An 18,465-nucleotide genomic window follows, 5' to 3' on the forward strand; every position below is an offset into this window, starting at 1 on the left:
GGGTCGCGCGCGTGCTATCTTCGGGCGAGAGGCGGGGTACACCCTGAACTGGTCGCCAGCCAATCGCAGGGCACATAGAAACAAACGACCATTCGCACTCACATTCACACCTACGTGCAATTTAGAGCAATTCAGTTCAATTCAATTCAATTCAACTTTATTTATAAAGCCCTTTAAAAAACCTGAAACAATAAATATAATAATAATAACATGATTGAAGTTTCCACTGACCACTGACGAGGATGATGGCAAATTGTCACTTGCAATGTGCAAGCTGAGGTTTGAATGTAAACAAACAACTGCAGTTTTGGAACAGCCATTAGTTTGTCCATTGGCAAGTAACACACACAGACAGAGAAAATCCTTTTAGGTTCAAATCTCCTTTCCAATTTAGTCCTCCCTCCCACTTGACATCATTTCAGTGCCAGCTCTGGTCATGCTCTATAGCTCCTCCGCGATAACAATACTTATTTTTTAAATCAAGTAAGCAGTCAAATAAAGAAGTTATTTTTTAAAGGAACAATCAGTTTTTTTTTTCTAGGGAACTGTGGCAACACTGGTAGTAAGTAGTAAGTAGGTAGGTTCTAGAAAGCATCTAGGTTGGTTAGGTGGGTCAGGAGGTAGTAAGTAAGCATGTAGAAAAATAGGTAATTAGGTATTGGTAGTAATTAAGTATAGGTAGAACTGAAGGTAGGTATGGAGATTGGTAGCTAGTTGGTACTGTAGGTAGGTAGTATGTAGCAGCTACGTAGATGTGTCTGTATGTAGTAGGTAAGTAGGTGGGTAGTTAGATAGGTAAACAGATAGTAGTTAAGTAGGTAGGTCGTAGGTAGGGAGGATAGGTGGCTGGGAAGGTTATCAATAAGTCCATTCAGTGGCTATGTTAGGTGGATTGGTAGGTTAGGTGGTAAGTAAGTCATAGCAGGTTGGTAGGTACATTAGGTAGTGAATAGGCAGGGAGATAAGAAGGTAGGTAACAGGAAGGTAGTATGTAGCAGGTGGGTGGGTAGATAGGTTATGCGGGTCAGTAGGTAGTTTTTTTTTTTTTAATTTTAAATTAACAGTAATCATTAATCAATTGTACCTGATTTCTCGTCCAGAGTGAACAACCCTTTCTGGTTTCCTGCCAGGATGACGTAGGACACCGTCCCGTTTTCCTGCTCGTCTGCATCCGCTGCCAAAAAATGGTGGACTAAACTCCCTTCTGCCGCGTCTTCTGCCACCCGCGCCACATCCGCCGACTCAAACGCAGGAGGATTATCGTTGACGTCCAGCAAAAAGACCCTCGCCGTCACCGACACGTGCCTACGCTCTACCCGCTTCTCGGCTTGGTCACTGGCGGTTACGGTGAAGGTGTAGGCGGGGCTCGCCTCCCGGTCCGGGGATGCAGCCACGGTCAATCTACCGGTCCGAGGGTTCATGTGGAAGGGGAATCCCGGGGGCGAGGTGAGGGAGTACCGCAAGGCGCTGTTGGGGTATGTCCCGTCCCCGTCTCTAGCACCAAAAGCAAACGCCAGGGATCCGAGGGCGGCGTCCTCCCTCAACGCGAAGACTACCATTTTGTCGGGGAACCACGGTGGGTGGTCGTTCACATCCTCTACCGTCACAAATACCCTCATTGTTATGTTCCCACCAGCGTTGTCCTCGGCGAATGCAGTAAGCGAGTATTGGGCAGCCTCCTCGTAGTCCAGAGACCGGTGGATGTAGATGTCGCCCGACTGGGAGTTGACACCGAAGTGGGAGTCTTTGTCGTCCTCCGTGATGGAGTAGCCCACTTTCTTTCCAGTAGACACAATGCGAACAGAACCAATCACGGTGCCCAGAGAAGCGTCTTCTCTGACCCACAGACATCTTGCGACTGGTGGGGAGGCTTGTCCGGACTGGGCCTCTGAGCCATATACCTGAAAGGGATGTATTACTGTGAGATTTATTCGTTAATTGGTAGGTAGTAGGTGGATAGCATCTGCTCCATTTGCACACTGATTGAGGAGTATCTGTAACATTTGCACAACCATTGTCCCAGATGATCGCACTACTCGTCACTTTAAACCGCATACACTCCTTGAAGTCTCAGTGCCCTTTGCACAATGGTCATTGCACCGGACTATTGCGATATTAGCCATTCGAACTGAGGACTCTGCATCTTTTTGCACAATTGTTGTTTGTTGTTGTTTTTTGTCAATGTCTTTCTGTCTCCAAAGTGTTCTGTAAATTGACTGTCTGTTGTACTAGAGCGGCTCCAACTACCGGAGACAAATTCCTTGTGTGTTTTGGACATACTTGGCAAATAAAGATGATTCCGATTCTGATTCTGATTCTGATTCTGATAACCCTAAGCCCTAACCTTCCCACGCCATTGGATACTATACAATGTGGGTGGCCATCAGGGTGGCCGAGTTTAAGTCTCGGGTGGCTGCGGCCATCTCTGGCAACACTCTGGTTCTGCCCCTGGGTACAGTTGGTACCATGTAGGTGGGTAAATAGGTAATAACTGTAGGGAGGTAGGTAGAAGGCAAGTAGGTAGATGGGTATGTACTTTAGTAGGCAGGTAGGTATTACGTATTATGTAAGTAGGTAGATAGGTTGTAGATAGGTATTAACCAAGTAGGGAGGTAGGCAGGTTAAAGGTTGGTTAGTAGTAGGTAGGTAAATAGGAGGTTAAGTCGGTAGTTAATATGTAGGTAGTTTAGATGTAGTGGTTAGATAGGTAGGAGAGAGTAAGTTGATACAGTCAATAAATAGGTAGTCAGTAGTTAGGAGGGCAGTAGTTAAGAGGGCTGTAGGTAAAAGGTAAATAGTTTGTAGGTGAGTAGGTAGGTAGGTAGGTAGTAAATAGGTAGAAAGGCAGGCAAGGTAGAAGGCCGGTGGGATAAAGGTAGGTAGATGCAGGAAATAAGCACGTCGGTATTAAGTAAATAGGTAGGTATTGAGGAAGTAAGTTACTAAGTAGGTAGGAGATAGGTAGAAGGCAGGAAGGTTAAATGCACGTAGAAGAATAGGTAGAAGGTAGGTAGGCAAATAGGTCATTATTAGATAAGTAGTTAGGTATACCTCAATTGTAGGTAACTGGGTAGGTAAATAGGTTGTAAGTTAGTGAGTAGGAAGATAGTAGGTAGGTGTTTAGTCAGTAGGTATGCGGTAGGTCTTTAGTAAATTGGTGGGTAGTAGCAATGTTGTAGGTAGGAAGGTACTTAGTCGGCAGTTAGTGGGTAAGTAGGACCCCTCGCCATAAACGTGCACATACTTTACAAGGGCTATCAATCCTTCCATCCATTCTCTCTGCTACTCATCTTGTTTAGGTTCTCAGGGAGCTGGAGCCTATCCCAGCTGACTTTCGGGCAAAAGGCGGAGCACACCCAGGACCAGTCGCCGGCAGTGGCAGAGCACATATAGATTACAGACAACCATTCACTCTCACATTGACACTGAATGGAACTGAACCAGGGCTACAAGGGATACAAGTGTCAAATGTTACCCTCTGGTGGCAAACCTGCGCAATAGGTTGACGTGCAGTTCAATGTTGTAAGCCTAGCAAAGCCACAAGTGTACCTGCACGTGAACGAGTGCAGTGTTCTCGAGGGGCGGTGATCCGCCGTCCCTGGCCGTCACTTTGAGGATATAAATTGTTTCGACGCTCCGCTTGAACAGCGACGTTGTCCTGATGTCTGCGCTCTTTCCGTCAATCTCGAAATGTCTCAAACGTTGACCTTCTGCGCCGACTGACAGACCCACACACGCAAAAGGGTCAAGAAATGTTCTTTGTCTTTGTTTAATAGCAACAACTTCGATTCAGTAGGGAGGATTTACCAGTCAGCAATGTGAAAGTGACTGTTCCATTTTCTCCCACATCCAAATCTTTGGCAAATACATTTGTTACAAAGGATCCTGTTGGTAATCCGGAAGATATCTGCAATGAAAAAAACGCACACTTAAATGTAAAACATTGCCTGTCCATTCGCATACACACATAAAGCTCACCTGGAGATTGCGTTCTTTGCTAGCCGGCAGGTGCCTGAACTGTGGCGCGTTGTCGTTGACGTCAGTGACCAGGATGTGGACGCTGGCAGTGGCGTTGCGTCGTGGGTTGCCCCGGTCGGCAACCATTACCTCCAGGGTGTGCTGGCTCTGCTGTTCCCTATCCAACTCCACCCAGTTGACGATCTCGCCTGCACATGACAGGAAGCTCAGGACGCGCCATAAAAACAAGACAGTTGCTTGTAGATACTTGGGTAAGTAGGTTGTAGGTAGGGAGTAGACAGGAACAGGAAGGGTAGGAGGTACGTAGATTATAGATTATAGATAGAAGGTACGTAGAGTGTAGTAGGAAGTAGGAGATGAAGCGACGACTCGACGCGTCGACTTTACCACTCTGCGATGCCGGTAAAGCTCGAGGTCGATGAATTGCCAGTCACGTGTTTCACGGATGCCCGCTTGGTGAAATCAACAGGTGGTGGGTTCGCGCAGCAAACTACTGCCGAGAGCATGTGGTAATAATTTACAAAAGTGAGACCAGTAGTACCGTCACTTGCAAATTATTCCAGTCTGTCTGTCCTCAAATTTAACTACAGCACAAGTGCTATGCACGGGTATTTGAAATGGCATCCGCTAATGCTAGCTGACGAGGAGCCTTAAAGCCACATGCCGAGTTGTCTGCAAATTCAACAATCAGCCTCTTGTTGACAATATACTGGAGTGGTCGCGCAAGAAACAAAATGAAAGGTTCATGTCGCCAAAGAAAACATCCAACTCGTGTTTCTCGAAACTGTCAGCCTTCTTTCTGACAATCCTCTTCCTCATTTCACTGGCCCCACCACCCGACTCACACATCCAATCAAAAATCACAGACACCTTCGGGGTCTCACAGAGACTCGGATCTTAGACAATCATTGCAACAATCCACATAACACAATTGCAGGTTCACGACAATATATTGCAAAGCATTTCCCCCTCCTGTATTTCTATTAAATAACTATGTAGCAAGTGGCGACCCTACAGTTGCGTTGAATGAATTAGTATTAAGAGTTTTGCAAGTTCCGACTGTCTGCGAGGTCATGACGGTATCTGGCTGTGATTGGATGAGCGGGTTTTTGAATGTAATTGGATGAACGGGTCGAGGGGTGGGGCCTGGAGGCGCACACAGTGGGTTGACAACTGAAAAATATTATGAATGACGTCATCGATTAGTCATCACCTCAGCGTCAATTACACAAATCTGAAGATGTTTAACCCCTAATCGGAAGGTAGTTAGCAAGTAGGAATTTAGGAAGTAACTTGTTAGTAGGGAGTACTAAGGATGTGTACTAAGTAGGTAGGTAGGTAGGTAGTAAGAGGGTCATAGGTAGGTAAGTCATAGGTCGTTAGTAGGTTGGTTCGGTAGTATAAAAGGAGGTAGTTATTATGTCGGTGGGTATATAAGCAGACAATTGCACTTTACCCGTTTCGGAATTGATGCGGAAGAACTTCCCATCCGAGAGCAGGATGTACGACAGCTGTGCATTTTTCCCAGAGTCCCGGTCAGTGGCCGTGACCTGTCCCACCTGACCCCGTGGCGACGGCCCCTCCGGCAGGACCAAGTAGTACGTGGCCCTGCTGAAAACCGGCGAGTTGTCATTGACGTCCAGCACCAGAACCACCACCGCAGCCGTCGCGTTGGCCTCGCCCGCCGTGGCGACCGCTCTGAAGCGATAGGCCGATTCCCGCTCGTAGTCCAAATTGTCAGAGAGGTACAACCAACCGGTTCTTGGATGGATCCGAAAGGGAACCGGAGGGAAGCCCGCTTCCCCTTCCAGGGAGTAAACCAGGGCGGCAGTCTTGGAGGAGGCCTCGTGGATGCGGTGGGCGCTGACCTGGATCATCCTAGAGTCCCTGTGGTAGGCCTCGTCTATCTCCACCCGGTAGACCAGTGTCTCGAAGGCCAGGCCGTCACCCAGAGAGGCCTTGTCCACGTTGACAGTGAGCGCCAGGGTAGCACTGCGTGGGGGATCGCCACCGTCTTCGGCCGTGATTTCCAACAGAATCGGGCTTAAAACAAAACAAAACAAAACAAAACAAAAACAGGAAAAAAAGGAATAATTTAACATAGCTTGCATTGACACCTCACTAATGTTTTATAGCTATTATATTTTCACAACCTGCACCTAAAGAATTATGGCATTTATTGTTTTAAGACAAATGTCATAACCAGTAACATAGTCCCCCGATATTCTCGGAGATAAGTGAGATAACTGAAAAACTGTTCGAAATGAGGAAAAATGTCGATATTAACGGTCCTCTGGGTACTTTGCTGACCATTTGTGTCCACCCGACTTCCCTTTTAGGAACTATTTTAGCAGCGTTAATGCAAATGCAATTAACCTTCCCAAGGGTGGGGACATTCAAACAATATATATTTCCAGAAGAAGCCTGAAGATTTTGTGGTAACTCTTTCTGGTATTTGGAACTGTTCATAATTCTCTCCCCTTGAGTAAGGCCCCAGTGCTGAAAAAAACAAACTTTGTTCCTCCCCGACATCCGAAGGTCTTATAGAGTCGAGATGGATCACCTCAACATGGGATTTCCTTGACACCAATTACTACTTCCGTATTAGCCTGGACTTTGGCACCATCTTATTGCATCTTAAAAAAAAATGTCCAAGTGACGATTGTAACTCCAAAAACCAATAAGTTGGGGCACTCATAAATCAAGGTACCACTGTATTTTTTCTTGGTTGGATTTCAGTTATTGTGGTAAAGTCATACCTTTCCTGCGGCTCTGCCGTCAGGCTTTGGTTTAGCGTCACCGTTCCGAGATTTGGGTCCACTGTGAAGACCCCACTGTAGCGACTACCTCTCAAGTGATAGGTCACCCGCGCGTTGGCGTCACTGTCATCGTCGTGGGCGTGGGCGATGTAGACCGTGGTTCCCGACCTGGCGTTTTCTGACACGAAGACGGCGTCCTGGTCTCTGTGGAAGACGGGTGCCGCGTCGTTGACGTCGGCAACGGTGATGTTGACCCATGTGCCGCCATACACTGGGGAGGACTGGGCGTAGGCCTGGAGGAAGAGCAGGGCGTACGGTAGACTCTCGTGGTCCAGAGGGTGCACTGTGCTGATCAGGCCCGACTTGGTGTCCACGGCGAACAGACCCCGTGGGTCACCGGATGAGATGCGGTAGGATACGGATTCTGCTGAGTCTGTGAAGAAAAAGATGACTTCAAGCAATGGGACACCCCCAAACCTGTGGACCAGATAGTGCCCTCTGGGTCCTCCAGTTTGGAGTCTTTTGGATTGTATAGGGCCACTTTAGTCCTCGCTCGTCTTCGGCCATGTTGAATAAAGACAATAATAAGATATACATCGAATGAAATTGCAGAAAAGATAAAGATCTGTCTGGCCATTTACATAAAGGATCAAGTAAACAGTGCGGGTGTACCTAACAACAAAGTTTTCCACACTAAGCAATGAGTAATTACAGTGGAATTAATCCATTGAATGAAGTGTTTGTCGCATCACGCGTTTATAAGATTAGAGACTGGTTTAATGACGCCTCGGACCAACATTTCTGATGTAAGCTTTAACACATGAATCCATTAATTAATGAAGTGGCCTCACGAGACCGGTCTGCTGTCGTTAAGCTTCAGCCTTCACACACTGCCGGCTTTGTTTTTTCTATCTCGCACACATAAGCACACATGCATTTGTTGGCACTCTATCGATAGTTTGTCATCTGGTGAGCTTCTTAAAGGGGATTAGAGATTAAAGCGCAGCCTTCCTGTTTGGCTCTTCATGTCTGGAAAACACACTGGCAGAAACGTCTCCATCGTTTGATGTTTATGTGCACATCAGCTATGTTACAGACTCTTTAATTGTCTTAATGTCGAGAAAAACACGTGCAAAGGTCTTGTTAAAGGCCAGACTGTCTCTGATGTTAACCAAATGGTACGTCGAAGACTCATCGTTGTCTTTGATGTTTAGAAAATTGTATTTTACGTTCCAAAACGCATAGGTACGTCAGAGACTTCATTGTCATTGATGGTTGGAAAAACGTACGTAGGATTCCTTGTCGGCTAAATAGTCTTATGTTTAGGAAAATGTCAAAGAGCAATTAGTTTTCGATGTTTACAAGAATGTATACTTAAGGGTTCATTGAAGATGGAGTTGTCTTGATGTTTAAACACAAGTATGTAGGTACATCAACGTCTCTTCATTGTCTTCAATATTTTTAAAAATGGAGTACGGTGGACGACTGGTTAGAGCGTCCGCCTCACAGTTCTGAGGAGCGGGGTTCAATCCCCGGCCCCGCCTGTGTGGAGTTTGCATGTTCTCCCCGTGCCTGCGTGGCTTTTCTCCGGGCACTCCGCTTTCCTCCCACATCCCCAAAACATGCACGCTAGGTTAATTGCCAACTCTAAATTGCCCGTAGGTGCGAATGTGAGTGCGGATGGTTGTTTGTTTGTATGTGCCCTGCGATTGGCTGGCAACCGGTTCAGGGTGTGCCCCGCCTCCTGCCCGAAGATAGCTGGGATAGGCTCCAGCACGCCCGCGACCCGCGTGAGGAGAAGCAGCTCAGAAAATGGATGGATGGATGGAGTACATGTGAAGCCCACATTGTCTTTGATGTTTCCGGGACGGATGAATAGACTCACGTAATAAAACGTACCCGATGGGTTGGTGGCACGCACGATGCCCACGCTGGTGCCCGGTGGGGCGTCCTCTGGTACGGTGAAGGCGTAACGTGCCGTGTGGAACACGGCCGGAGCGTGGGTGCTTGCCAGGACGTGAACGGTCACCTGGGCCGGTCGTGCCGATGACACGCCCCCGCCGTCCTGCGCGGCGATGGCCAGCCTGATGCTGGCGGCGCCGAGGTGGGTCAGAGAGGACGTGAGGTACAGCAGTCCTACAGGGAACACACAACCAAGGATTGATCGGAATGTGTCTAAACATCAAAAACAATTTACTCTTCAGAGATTTGCAAACACCAAAATCCAAATGTGTGTTTCATAAATATATGGTCATAATATTGAATTCATTGAGTTATTTATTTAAACTTAATTAAACCAAGTCAGGAAATTGGGAACAGTTTCTCATTGACAATGCTGACCTAACTGCAGACAACAGGGCAAAATAATAAATAAACACAATAAAAACTAATCAATACACAACAAACTATAGAATGTGATGGAGTTACATATTGCATAAATACTGTATGTTACATTAGATTATAGCAGATAAATAAACTGTTCATAACAGGCTAAAGACAGGTGCAGCGGTCAGGTACAATATCCCTGACAAATTTTTTAAACGATACTGTCATAAAATGAGGTGATTTGAATGTTTTGAGCAATCTTTACTCTGGAGTCAAACTGCTGCTTCCGTGAATGCTAATCTGTTCAGTAAAAATCAAGCTCCGCTTCCTGCTGTCGGTAGGACTTACGCACAAGCACTAAGTCGTCAGGTTTGACTACCTGTTTGTTTATCGAGGGCAAACAGAGCTGACAGGTCGCCGGGCAGGATGTGGTAGGTGACGCGACCGAAGCGACCCGCGTCGGCATCGGTGGCGACCGCTCCGAGGATCTCCGTGCCGGGCGGCGCGTGACCGCCGATGCTGGTGGCGTAACGCTCGGGGTTGAACACCGGCGCGTTGTCGTTGAGGTCTTGGATCTCGATGTGCACGTACGTGTGCGCACTGAGGCCTCCCTAGCAAGCCAAGAGCCAAAAATGAACAGCAGCAACAATAATGTCATAGCTTTAGTGAGAAGTCACCTGTTTGCTCAAACATCAAAGGTGATTAAAGTCTTGAAGGTACTTTAGTTAAGACATTTTGTAAACGCCGTTGAATATTAAAGTCTTTGAAGTACCTAGTTAACATCAAAGACGATTTCGTCTTGAATGAATCATCAAAGACAATGAAAACATCAAATAAGGACCATTACCATTTCATGTACCTAATGTAAGCATTTAAAGTAAATAGGTATTTAACCTACCTAATGTATACATTTTCAAAAACATCAAAGCCATTTTAGTCTTTGAGTCTGTTTCTTTCTCAACACTACAGACAATGGAGGGTCTTTGACCATCCCAAAGCATTTTCTCAAACAAAAACAATTTAGTCATCAACGAACCATTCCTGCGGGTTCTAATAATCATCAAAGACAATGAAGTCTTTGACAAAGGTAACGTACACAAGTTTGTAAACATCAAAAACAATTGGTCTTCAATGAACCCTATGCACGCCTTTTTATATCAAAGACGAGTTGTGAGCTGGCCAAATAACAGCCAAGACATTTTCAAGCTTCAATAACCCTATGTACACTTTTTTTACACATCAAAGAAGGTGAAGAGTCTCTGACCTACTGAATGGAAGCATTTTGTCAACAATGAGAATTGAATCTTCACTGAACCATTGGTGTGGGTTCTTCTCAACAGCAAAGACAATCAGTCTTTGATGTACCTTACGTATGCATTTTTGTAACCCCCAAAATTAAGTCTTTCACATTCCAAACATATTCGTTCCTGCAAACATGGAAGACAATTTATTCTTTCATGAACCCGAGATATGCGTTTTCCTAAATCTCACAGAGCCTTAATAAGAGTCTGTTTTTTGGTGTGTGTAAATATCCAAGACAATTTAGTCTCCAATTGACCCTACGTACATGTTTTTGTGAACACCAAACACAAACCTATCGTACCTGCTTTGTAAAAACGTCAGAGTCGTCGATGATGCTAATATATATCCTTTCGTAAATATCAAAGACAATTTTGATTTGGCAATGAGCCTATGTCGAACATATACAGACCGGATCCTCCGCCCTGACCAGGATGTCGTGGACAGTCTGTCCGGCGTCCCTATCGATGTCCTTAGAGACGCACAGCTCTCCAGTCTGCGAGTTGATGTAGAACAGGTTCTGGTCCTGATCTGACTCCTCAAAGTTATCAGGCAGGGAGTAGACCAGAACACTAAACTCTGGACCATCGGCGTCGTTGGCCACAACCTACAAAAAGAATACAGGAAATGCTACTAGTTTGGTGTCCATTGGTGTCATAGACGACTTAGTCATAAATGAACTGAGCATATGTCCTTGCGTAAACATCAAAAACAATAGAGTCTTCAATGAACCTCACACACATTTCAGCATCTAATCAAAACATTTTCGGAAACATTTGCAGCAATCTTTTCGTCGGTGAACGTAACGTGTGATGTTTTTAAACATCAAAGACAATTGAGTGTTGAATGATTCTAACGTAATGCTGTAAATATTCAAACCTTAACAAACCTCACATACGTTTTTGTGAAGGTCAATGACATTTTTGACATCGACGAACCTCGTGTACGTTTTCACAAACACTGACGTCAAACTAATCTTCAACGAACACCGTGTATGTGTTTTTGTAAACGCCCTTTGCACAATGCTCATTGCACCGGACTATTGCAATATTCGTCATTGGAACTGCTCTAAGTGCTCGAGGACTCTGCATCTTTTTGCACAATTGTTTTTTGTCAATGTCTTTCTGTCTCCAAAGCGTTCTCTGTCAATCGACTGCCTGTTGTCGTACTAGAGCGGCTCCGACTACCGGAGACAAATTCCTTGTGTGTTTTTGGACATACTTGGCAAATCAAGATGATTCTGATTCTGATTGCATTTGTGACCAAAGATGCATTTTTAGAGTCCACAATGAGCCGTAAAAGTAATATTGCCTGGTCAGTCCACCAAGCTGGGGAGAACCCCATCCACATTCGCATTCTGATTGCACACAAAACAAGAAAAACCCTGTCCTCGATTTTCTCTACTTTTATATATTAAAATGCTGAGATCTTTTTCGCTTTTATCACGCATTCCAGCTCGTCAGCAAAATTGAGTCGTTATTGAACGAAGCATCCACATTTTCACAAAGAGCGACAACAGTTTTGTCCTCGGTGAACCTAGTGTACGTGTTTTTGTACAGTTCAAAGACAATTGAGAGTCTTCAACGAAGCTTGTATATGTGTTTTTGTACACATCAAAGACAATTTAGAATCTTAAGAAACCAAACAGTTTGGTCTTCATTGAACATGAGGTACACATTTTGTAAACGTTGCCAACAATTTAGCACTCAGTTTATCGAACGTGCTTGTTTTCATAAACATCGAAGACCATGTTGTCTTCATTGAACCTAATGTACGTGTTTTTGCAAACATCCAAAACAATTGTGTGTGTGGGATTCGAGTACATACTTGTAAAAAACAGGTTCCAGGGCTACTATGTTCTGTCACGTTGGCATTGTAGAGTTTCTGCTGGAACACTGGCTCGTTGTCATTGACGTCATCCAACACCAGGGTGACGGTGGCGGTGGTCGACCTGGCCGGTTCCCCTCGGTCTTCCGCGACCACCAGGAACAAACACACCTCCGGCTGCCTCTCCCGGTCTAGGTCTCCGGTTGTGATGACCAGGCCAGACTCTGCATCCACGCTGACCGGGCAATCCCAGTTGGACTTGAGGACTGAGTAAGTAATATCAGCGTTGACTCCCTGGTCCGAGTCCTGGGCCTCCAGCCGGACGACTGAAGTGCCCTCGGGGGCATCTTCGGAGACGCGGATCACAAACATGTCTTTATTAAAGACTGGGGCCCAATCGTTGGCGTCGGACACCTTCACGAGAAGCACCGCCTCGCTGCCTAAAGGGGGGCTCCCGAGATCCGATGCTAGGACCCTCAACTTGTAAAGATCCTTCTCTTCCCTGTCAAGCTGGGCACAGACGCACAGCGCATAAAGGAAGTCTTCCGTTTGCTGGAGGGTGAACTTGCCGTCGCCGCCCTCGAGGCGGACTGACACGATCTCCTTTTGGCCATCCGGGTCTGACACGGAAATCCGGGCCACATAGTCTCCGATCTCAGCAGCCTCGGAGACCAGGGCGTCTCCACTCTCACTGAGGAATAGCACGCTAATAGCGGGGCTGTTGTCGTTGACGTTCAGGACTTTCACAACCACCAGGGTGCTGCTGGACTCTGGCTGCACTCCGTTATCTCTGGCTGTGACGATCAACTCGTGGAAAGCCTGCATAAACCCACAGTAACATACAGTAAGAGTTTTTGTGTGTTGAGGAGTTTCATGTAGTCATAAGTAGTGCTTGGCCGCCATCTTGTGTCATGAATAGGCAATTACATAGCTTTTGAGGGGGAGTCAGTGACTCGCGGATTTCCGTTATTCGCGGCAGCGCTCTGTTTCTATTCACTGTAATAAAGAGACGAAGGGCTCTGTTTTTGTAGATGGCGCAGCTGTGCTTGAGCTTAAAAGCCGGCGCCTGTGTTTGCCACCAAGCTGGGCGTGTTGGTAGAGCGAGGGCATGATGCGCTTGGCTGAGTGAGATTTTGGTTTCAGCTGGGACTACATCTACGTTTTGGCACAGGTGATCTTCCGCGATTTTGGTCAATTTGATCGGGGACAAGTGAGCTCTGTGGTCATGCATGGTGGATGACCACATGACTTATTTCAACAGTAGGAAAATCAGTTTCTTCAGTGCGCTGCATTTAAAGGGAATGAGAGGAGTCGCTTTAACTGGACAGGAAAGATTGTGTTGATGCCCATTCCAGTGCAGACGTGCCACTCTTAATTAAATGTGCTGGGCTATGCCAGTTCACGAAATTACCAACAAACCAGGTCTAACTCGCCTCCTTGCAGAGGTACGCGAAGTGCAGGGCTGGATTTACGGCAGTCACGAAAATAGAGCCCTTTTTGTTGTGTTGGATGGGGGGGGGGGGCGCCTGTAACAGAATGACTGAATCTCCATTCAATTGATTTGAGATGAGTGATTTGTGTTACGAGCGTGGTCACGGAATGAATTCAACTTGTAAGTCGAGGTACCACTTAGGGACAACTAACTGCAACTAACGATTATTTGAATAACCGATGAGTGTGTTGGTTATTTGTCTCGATTAGTCATTAATTTATTCACATATGTCAATTTTCAAATTGACTGCAGAAAATGCACAAACAATAATAAATTGTAATAATTGTCATAATACATATATTATGATTCAGTTGTTTTTTTTCTGGCAAAAATGTTGATTATTGTTTTCCAAAGTAAAAGCAGATGTTTGCAAATGTCTTATTTTCATCAAACACAATGATGATCAGTCTGCTTTCGAGAAATCTGAGAATATTTACTGTTGAGAGGCTGAAAATAAAGAGGATTTAAACCATGTTAAACAATTGATGGATTTTCAAAATAGTTGTGTATTAATTTGATCGATTAGTCGGTGATATGTATACTCCACCTGTGCTTCAAAATCCAGTGGCTTGTTGAGAAAAACCATGCCGGTGGTCTCGTCGACAGAGAAGAAATCGTCGGGGTTGCTTTGTCGCCGGTTGATCTCGTAGCTGACCCTGGCGTTGTCGCCTTGGTCCCTGTCCGTGGCGTGAACTCGGCATACAGAAGACCCGACCGGAGCATTTTCCGCTACGGACGCTTGATACTCGGTCCGGTTGAACACAGGCGGGTTGTCATTCTCATCCAGGACCCAGATGTTGACCCGCAGAATCCCTATTCGGGCGGGGATGCCGCCGTCGAAGGCCTCCACGGTTAGAGTGTAAAAGTCCTGAGCTTCTCTGTCCAATCTCTGGGCCAGAAAGAGATCCAGGCTAAGGTGGTTTCTGGCACTGTGCTGCTCCAGCCGGAAGAGCTCCCCCATGTGGCCCTCTCGGATCCGGTATCCCTGGGTGCCAAACTCCCCCTCATCCTGGTCCCGAGCTCCTTCTAGTTGGAAGCGGCTACCGGGCGGGCTCAACTCGGATACCCTTAGGTCCACGTCCTCCGAGGGGAACGCCGGCGAATTGTCATTGATGTCCTCCACGTTTATGCGCACTCCGACCACCTCCCCCGCCAGCGTGGCCGCCACAAAGTCGTAGCTCCCACGGGTCTCTCGATCGAGAACCGTCGCTGTGGAGATGATCCCGGTGTCGGGGTCGATCTCCAGATCGCGGAATACGTGCGAGTCGCGGCTCTCGGAGATGAAGAAGCCGAGAGTCGGCCGGCTCAGGCCGGTCGCCAGGTCGCCGACCACGGTGTGAGCGGGGAGCCCCTCCGGGACGGAGAGCGTCAGGTTGGAGACGTTGGCCTGCGAGGGGGCGCACAGGAGCGCCAGAACCAGCACCGTATACGAACTTTGCTGGTACATTTCTCACTTTTTTTTTTTTTTTTACAAATTAGATCAGGGGTGCCCAAACTTGCTTTGTCCTACAGCCACACATACAAATCCAGCAATACAAGGGCCACTTTGACATTCTTCAGCTGTAATTTCTTTAACACACTAAAACTGATCCATTAGCATTGATAAAGATACGCAAATATTGATGTTTTTTTATATATAACTAAGTGGTTTTCAAACGTTTTACACAAAGTGCCGCCTAAAAAACCACGTGGCTCTCCAGGTACCACCATCACGACCAACATTTACATTCAGTAGCATGGTAGGCCTAAGTGTTCATCAAAAACAAGACAGATATTATTGCAATCCACTGTAGTTTGAACATTAATACTCCACTAACATTAGGAAAATTAACAGACTTGTAATTGAATAATCATTCAATTAAAATGGAATTCCCATAACAGTAAAAAAAAAAAGGGCCTGAATAATGTTTAAAAACAAACCATTCCTAAAGATGAAATGCAAATACATTGAATTTACAAGTTAAATAAAAATGAATTGTACTTAGGCAGTGAATCTTCACGTCCCACTAGAGGAAACCTGCAAACCACTACCACACTTCAGTCAATGATATAGATGATCTATATTTGTTCCAAAAAAAAATACCAAAAAGCAAAAAGTCAAGGATTGTTCAGGATTTTGGGATCGTCAACAGCCCTGTATCCCATTCGAATAGATCAGCCTCTGCAGAATCACATCTCGAGCTACATTTTAGAACCAAAACAAGAGCAATCTGTATTAAAGCTCACCTTGACACGGAGCAGAAAGTGTTGCAAAACTTTGCGATTCTGAGGCGCGTCTTACCGAATGATGTGCCATTGGTGGAAAACAAGGAATGAATTCCCTCTTTTTCTCTTCTCCCGACTTGCAACCCAATAAGTCGTACAATGCGGGCAAATGACGTGGACTGTGTCGATTGCTCATTTTCGTGTATGCCGCCGGTTACGAAATAACTGAGTTTGGACACTCCTGGATTAGATGAAAAATAACACAGTCATAATGCCGCTTTCCAGTTGAAATGTTTGCGCGCATCTCCGGGGCGAGCTCCTCCGTGGATGCGCCCCCAGCCCGGCTAATTGCATGGCCCCATCTGTGCTGCCTCTTGCCAATGCCGCAAAGCTAATCAGGCCACCGGATTACGCCGCCACCAGACGTCACGGTGCACTGAGGGTGTCCACGAAGAGGACAAACACGAAGAGGACACACTGTAACACATGCAACGAGAAGAATACAAATCATTGATTTCAACAATTGAGTCATCCCTCGTGTTGTGTGTTGTGTTGTGTGTGTCGTTAGTCAAATTGCTGTTCTGTTGCTGGTCAAATTAATCCATTTTATAATCAACTGTCCCATTATATGAGTCAAACTGACCCATTTTGAAGTTGGCCCTTGTACTGTGTTGCGGGTCAAATACTTTTCCTTTCAGCTGTAACCGTCAGGTGTCACCGCAGCGTATCATCCTTTTCTTGCGTATGCGTATCTCCTGCAACCTCCTCTCCACTACAGCCGCACTCATGTCTTCCCTCACTACATCTTTCTGTCTCCTCTGCCTCTTTTAAACATCATGCGGCAAGTCACTACATGTGGGCTCTCTACTTGCTACTTGAGCAAGGTTTATTGCAGTGTTGTCAGAAGTGGGATCCAGTGGCTCCTAAAAGAAAAAATATATATATACATACATTAATATAAAACCTGGTAGAGCTTTCCTTGAAAATGTTGGAGGAAAAAGGTACAGTAATGGTTTGCAGAGGCAGAGGGATAATACTGTAGAGGACTTCAAAAATAGGTCGATGCAGAATTTCTGCCTCGAAGCTGCGCCTGGACAAAAGAAAAAAAAAAGAAAAAAGGTTCCAACAGAACCAATGTTTCACACGGACAATTATTGCAGAAGGACACAGTGCTGGGCTACTTGATAAACTTTGCCAAAAATGAAAGAGGAGCGTCTGTAAGTGATTTTTAAGACACTGTTAGATCTGTAACATACATATAACATGATGTATGAGTGAGCTAAATGGTACTTAGCGGGTTTTTTTTATACCTATAATGGTAATTGCTACCGAGCTAATGCTAACCGTGAATGCTAACTGACTAGCAAAGGCTGATTTTGTTGTGTCAAATTCTGGACAGAGTTTATACCATACACTCAGTACCAACATATGCAGTTTAAGAACAGAAGTCCAGCCCTCATAAATGAGAATAAAATGCATTTTAGTAGTTAAAAAAAAATACGAAAAATTGGGGGTTGAGGGGCTACAATTACTCAAGTACTCGACACAATAGGATTATCGATCCTAAAAAGATTGGATCGTGACAACCCTAGCAGATGTACGTTTTTTTTTTCTAAATAATTAAAAAAAAAAGATGTTTTTTTTTTTGTCAGGTGGAGATACCGTACAGGATTGTTGTTTGTCAGATTAAAACATATTTCAAAAAAAAAAAGCACAACTCTTAGAGAGTTGCATGTTTTCTGTCAGAAGAGAGCAGATGCTTGTTTGTTGCATGAAAAAAATTGGAAATGTCTTTTTATATCAGCTAAAATTTGACCTTGCTTTTTTGCCAAAGAAAAGGGAAAAATAAAATATGCTTGTGTGTAGATGGAAAAAGAATGGAGATAGTATCGTGAAAAAGTAATGTAACAGTCCCCCTTGTTAAATCATGAATTAAGTGTGACTAATCACCTTTTTTGGGTTCATTTTCACTGACCACACCCAAACATGATTACCTTCAGACCTGTTTAAACAAGAAATCACTTCAATAGAACCTGTTTGACAAAATGAAGTCATGATCCCAAAAAAACTCCAACAAAATGCCACGGTCCTCAAAAATTCAAGGACAGATGAGAAAGATTCAATCATGACAACCCTATTTTGAGCCACATGATAGTGATGCTTGGCCAGAGACCAGGTACCAAGATTTGCTATAAAATAAATTTTTAAAAAATGACATAATGATATTGATTACATTTTCGTATTATTTCTTTAAAATCAATGTTTAATAATCAATAAATTGAGCAAATAGTTATCACAGAACATAATCACTAGTTGATAATTATTCTGGTCTTTTTTTTTAAATTTCTGAGTCATGAGTTCAAAGTTTGGTGTTCCTACTCTATGTACTAAGTCGTGTTTGCCAATTAATGGTTAACCAAATCGGTTTGCCAGCGCATGAAGTAGGATGGTACAAACTGTTTTTTGTTTTTTTTAAACAAACAAAAAGATAATTTGTGTGTTGTGTGACTCTGAAAAAAATAAAATAAATATAGGACAAGACACTCTATGCAAAGTATAGCAAGCAGTTCCAGAACATTA

At 45.0% G+C, this 18,465-nt stretch overlaps 1 protein-coding gene across 7 annotated transcripts in view; it reads right to left on the reverse strand.

The window, feature by feature from the left end:
• Positions 1-17,111, reverse strand: part of dchs2 (dachsous cadherin-related 2) — a 33,047-nt gene extending 15,936 nt beyond the window's left edge. For 4 of the 7 annotated variants that reach the window (XR_009788128.1, XM_061770496.1, XM_061770498.1 and 1 more), the window contains exons 1-13: positions 16,529-17,111; positions 15,962-16,362; positions 14,228-15,861; positions 12,189-13,007; positions 10,774-10,968; positions 9,442-9,673; positions 8,637-8,873; positions 6,738-7,170; positions 5,435-6,021; positions 3,979-4,166; positions 3,808-3,907; positions 3,550-3,719; positions 1,085-1,901 (exon numbers count right to left, since the gene is read on the reverse strand). Coding sequence is in view for 6 of the 7 variants with exons in the window: in XM_061770496.1 (XP_061626480.1) it covers positions 1,085-1,901; positions 3,550-3,719; positions 3,808-3,907; positions 3,979-4,166; positions 5,435-6,021; positions 6,738-7,170; positions 8,637-8,873; positions 9,442-9,673; positions 10,774-10,968; positions 12,189-13,007; positions 14,228-15,127 (4,678 nt within the window). In the remaining variant the exon portion in view is untranslated. Of the gene's footprint in view, positions 1-1,084; positions 1,902-3,549; positions 3,720-3,807; positions 3,908-3,978; positions 4,167-5,434; positions 6,022-6,737; positions 7,171-8,636; positions 8,874-9,441; positions 9,674-10,773; positions 10,969-12,188; positions 13,008-14,227; positions 15,930-15,961; positions 16,363-16,528 lie in introns of those variants that run through there. The other 3 variants (XM_061770494.1, XM_061770500.1, XM_061770495.1) reach the window with 3 other exon arrangements.
• Between the last annotated feature and the right edge of the window lie 1,354 nt (positions 17,112-18,465).

Source organism: Phyllopteryx taeniolatus, chromosome 4 (genome assembly GCF_024500385.1).
Source record: "Phyllopteryx taeniolatus isolate TA_2022b chromosome 4, UOR_Ptae_1.2, whole genome shotgun sequence".
In the NCBI taxonomy this organism is placed as follows: Eukaryota; Metazoa; Chordata; class Actinopteri; order Syngnathiformes; family Syngnathidae; genus Phyllopteryx; species Phyllopteryx taeniolatus.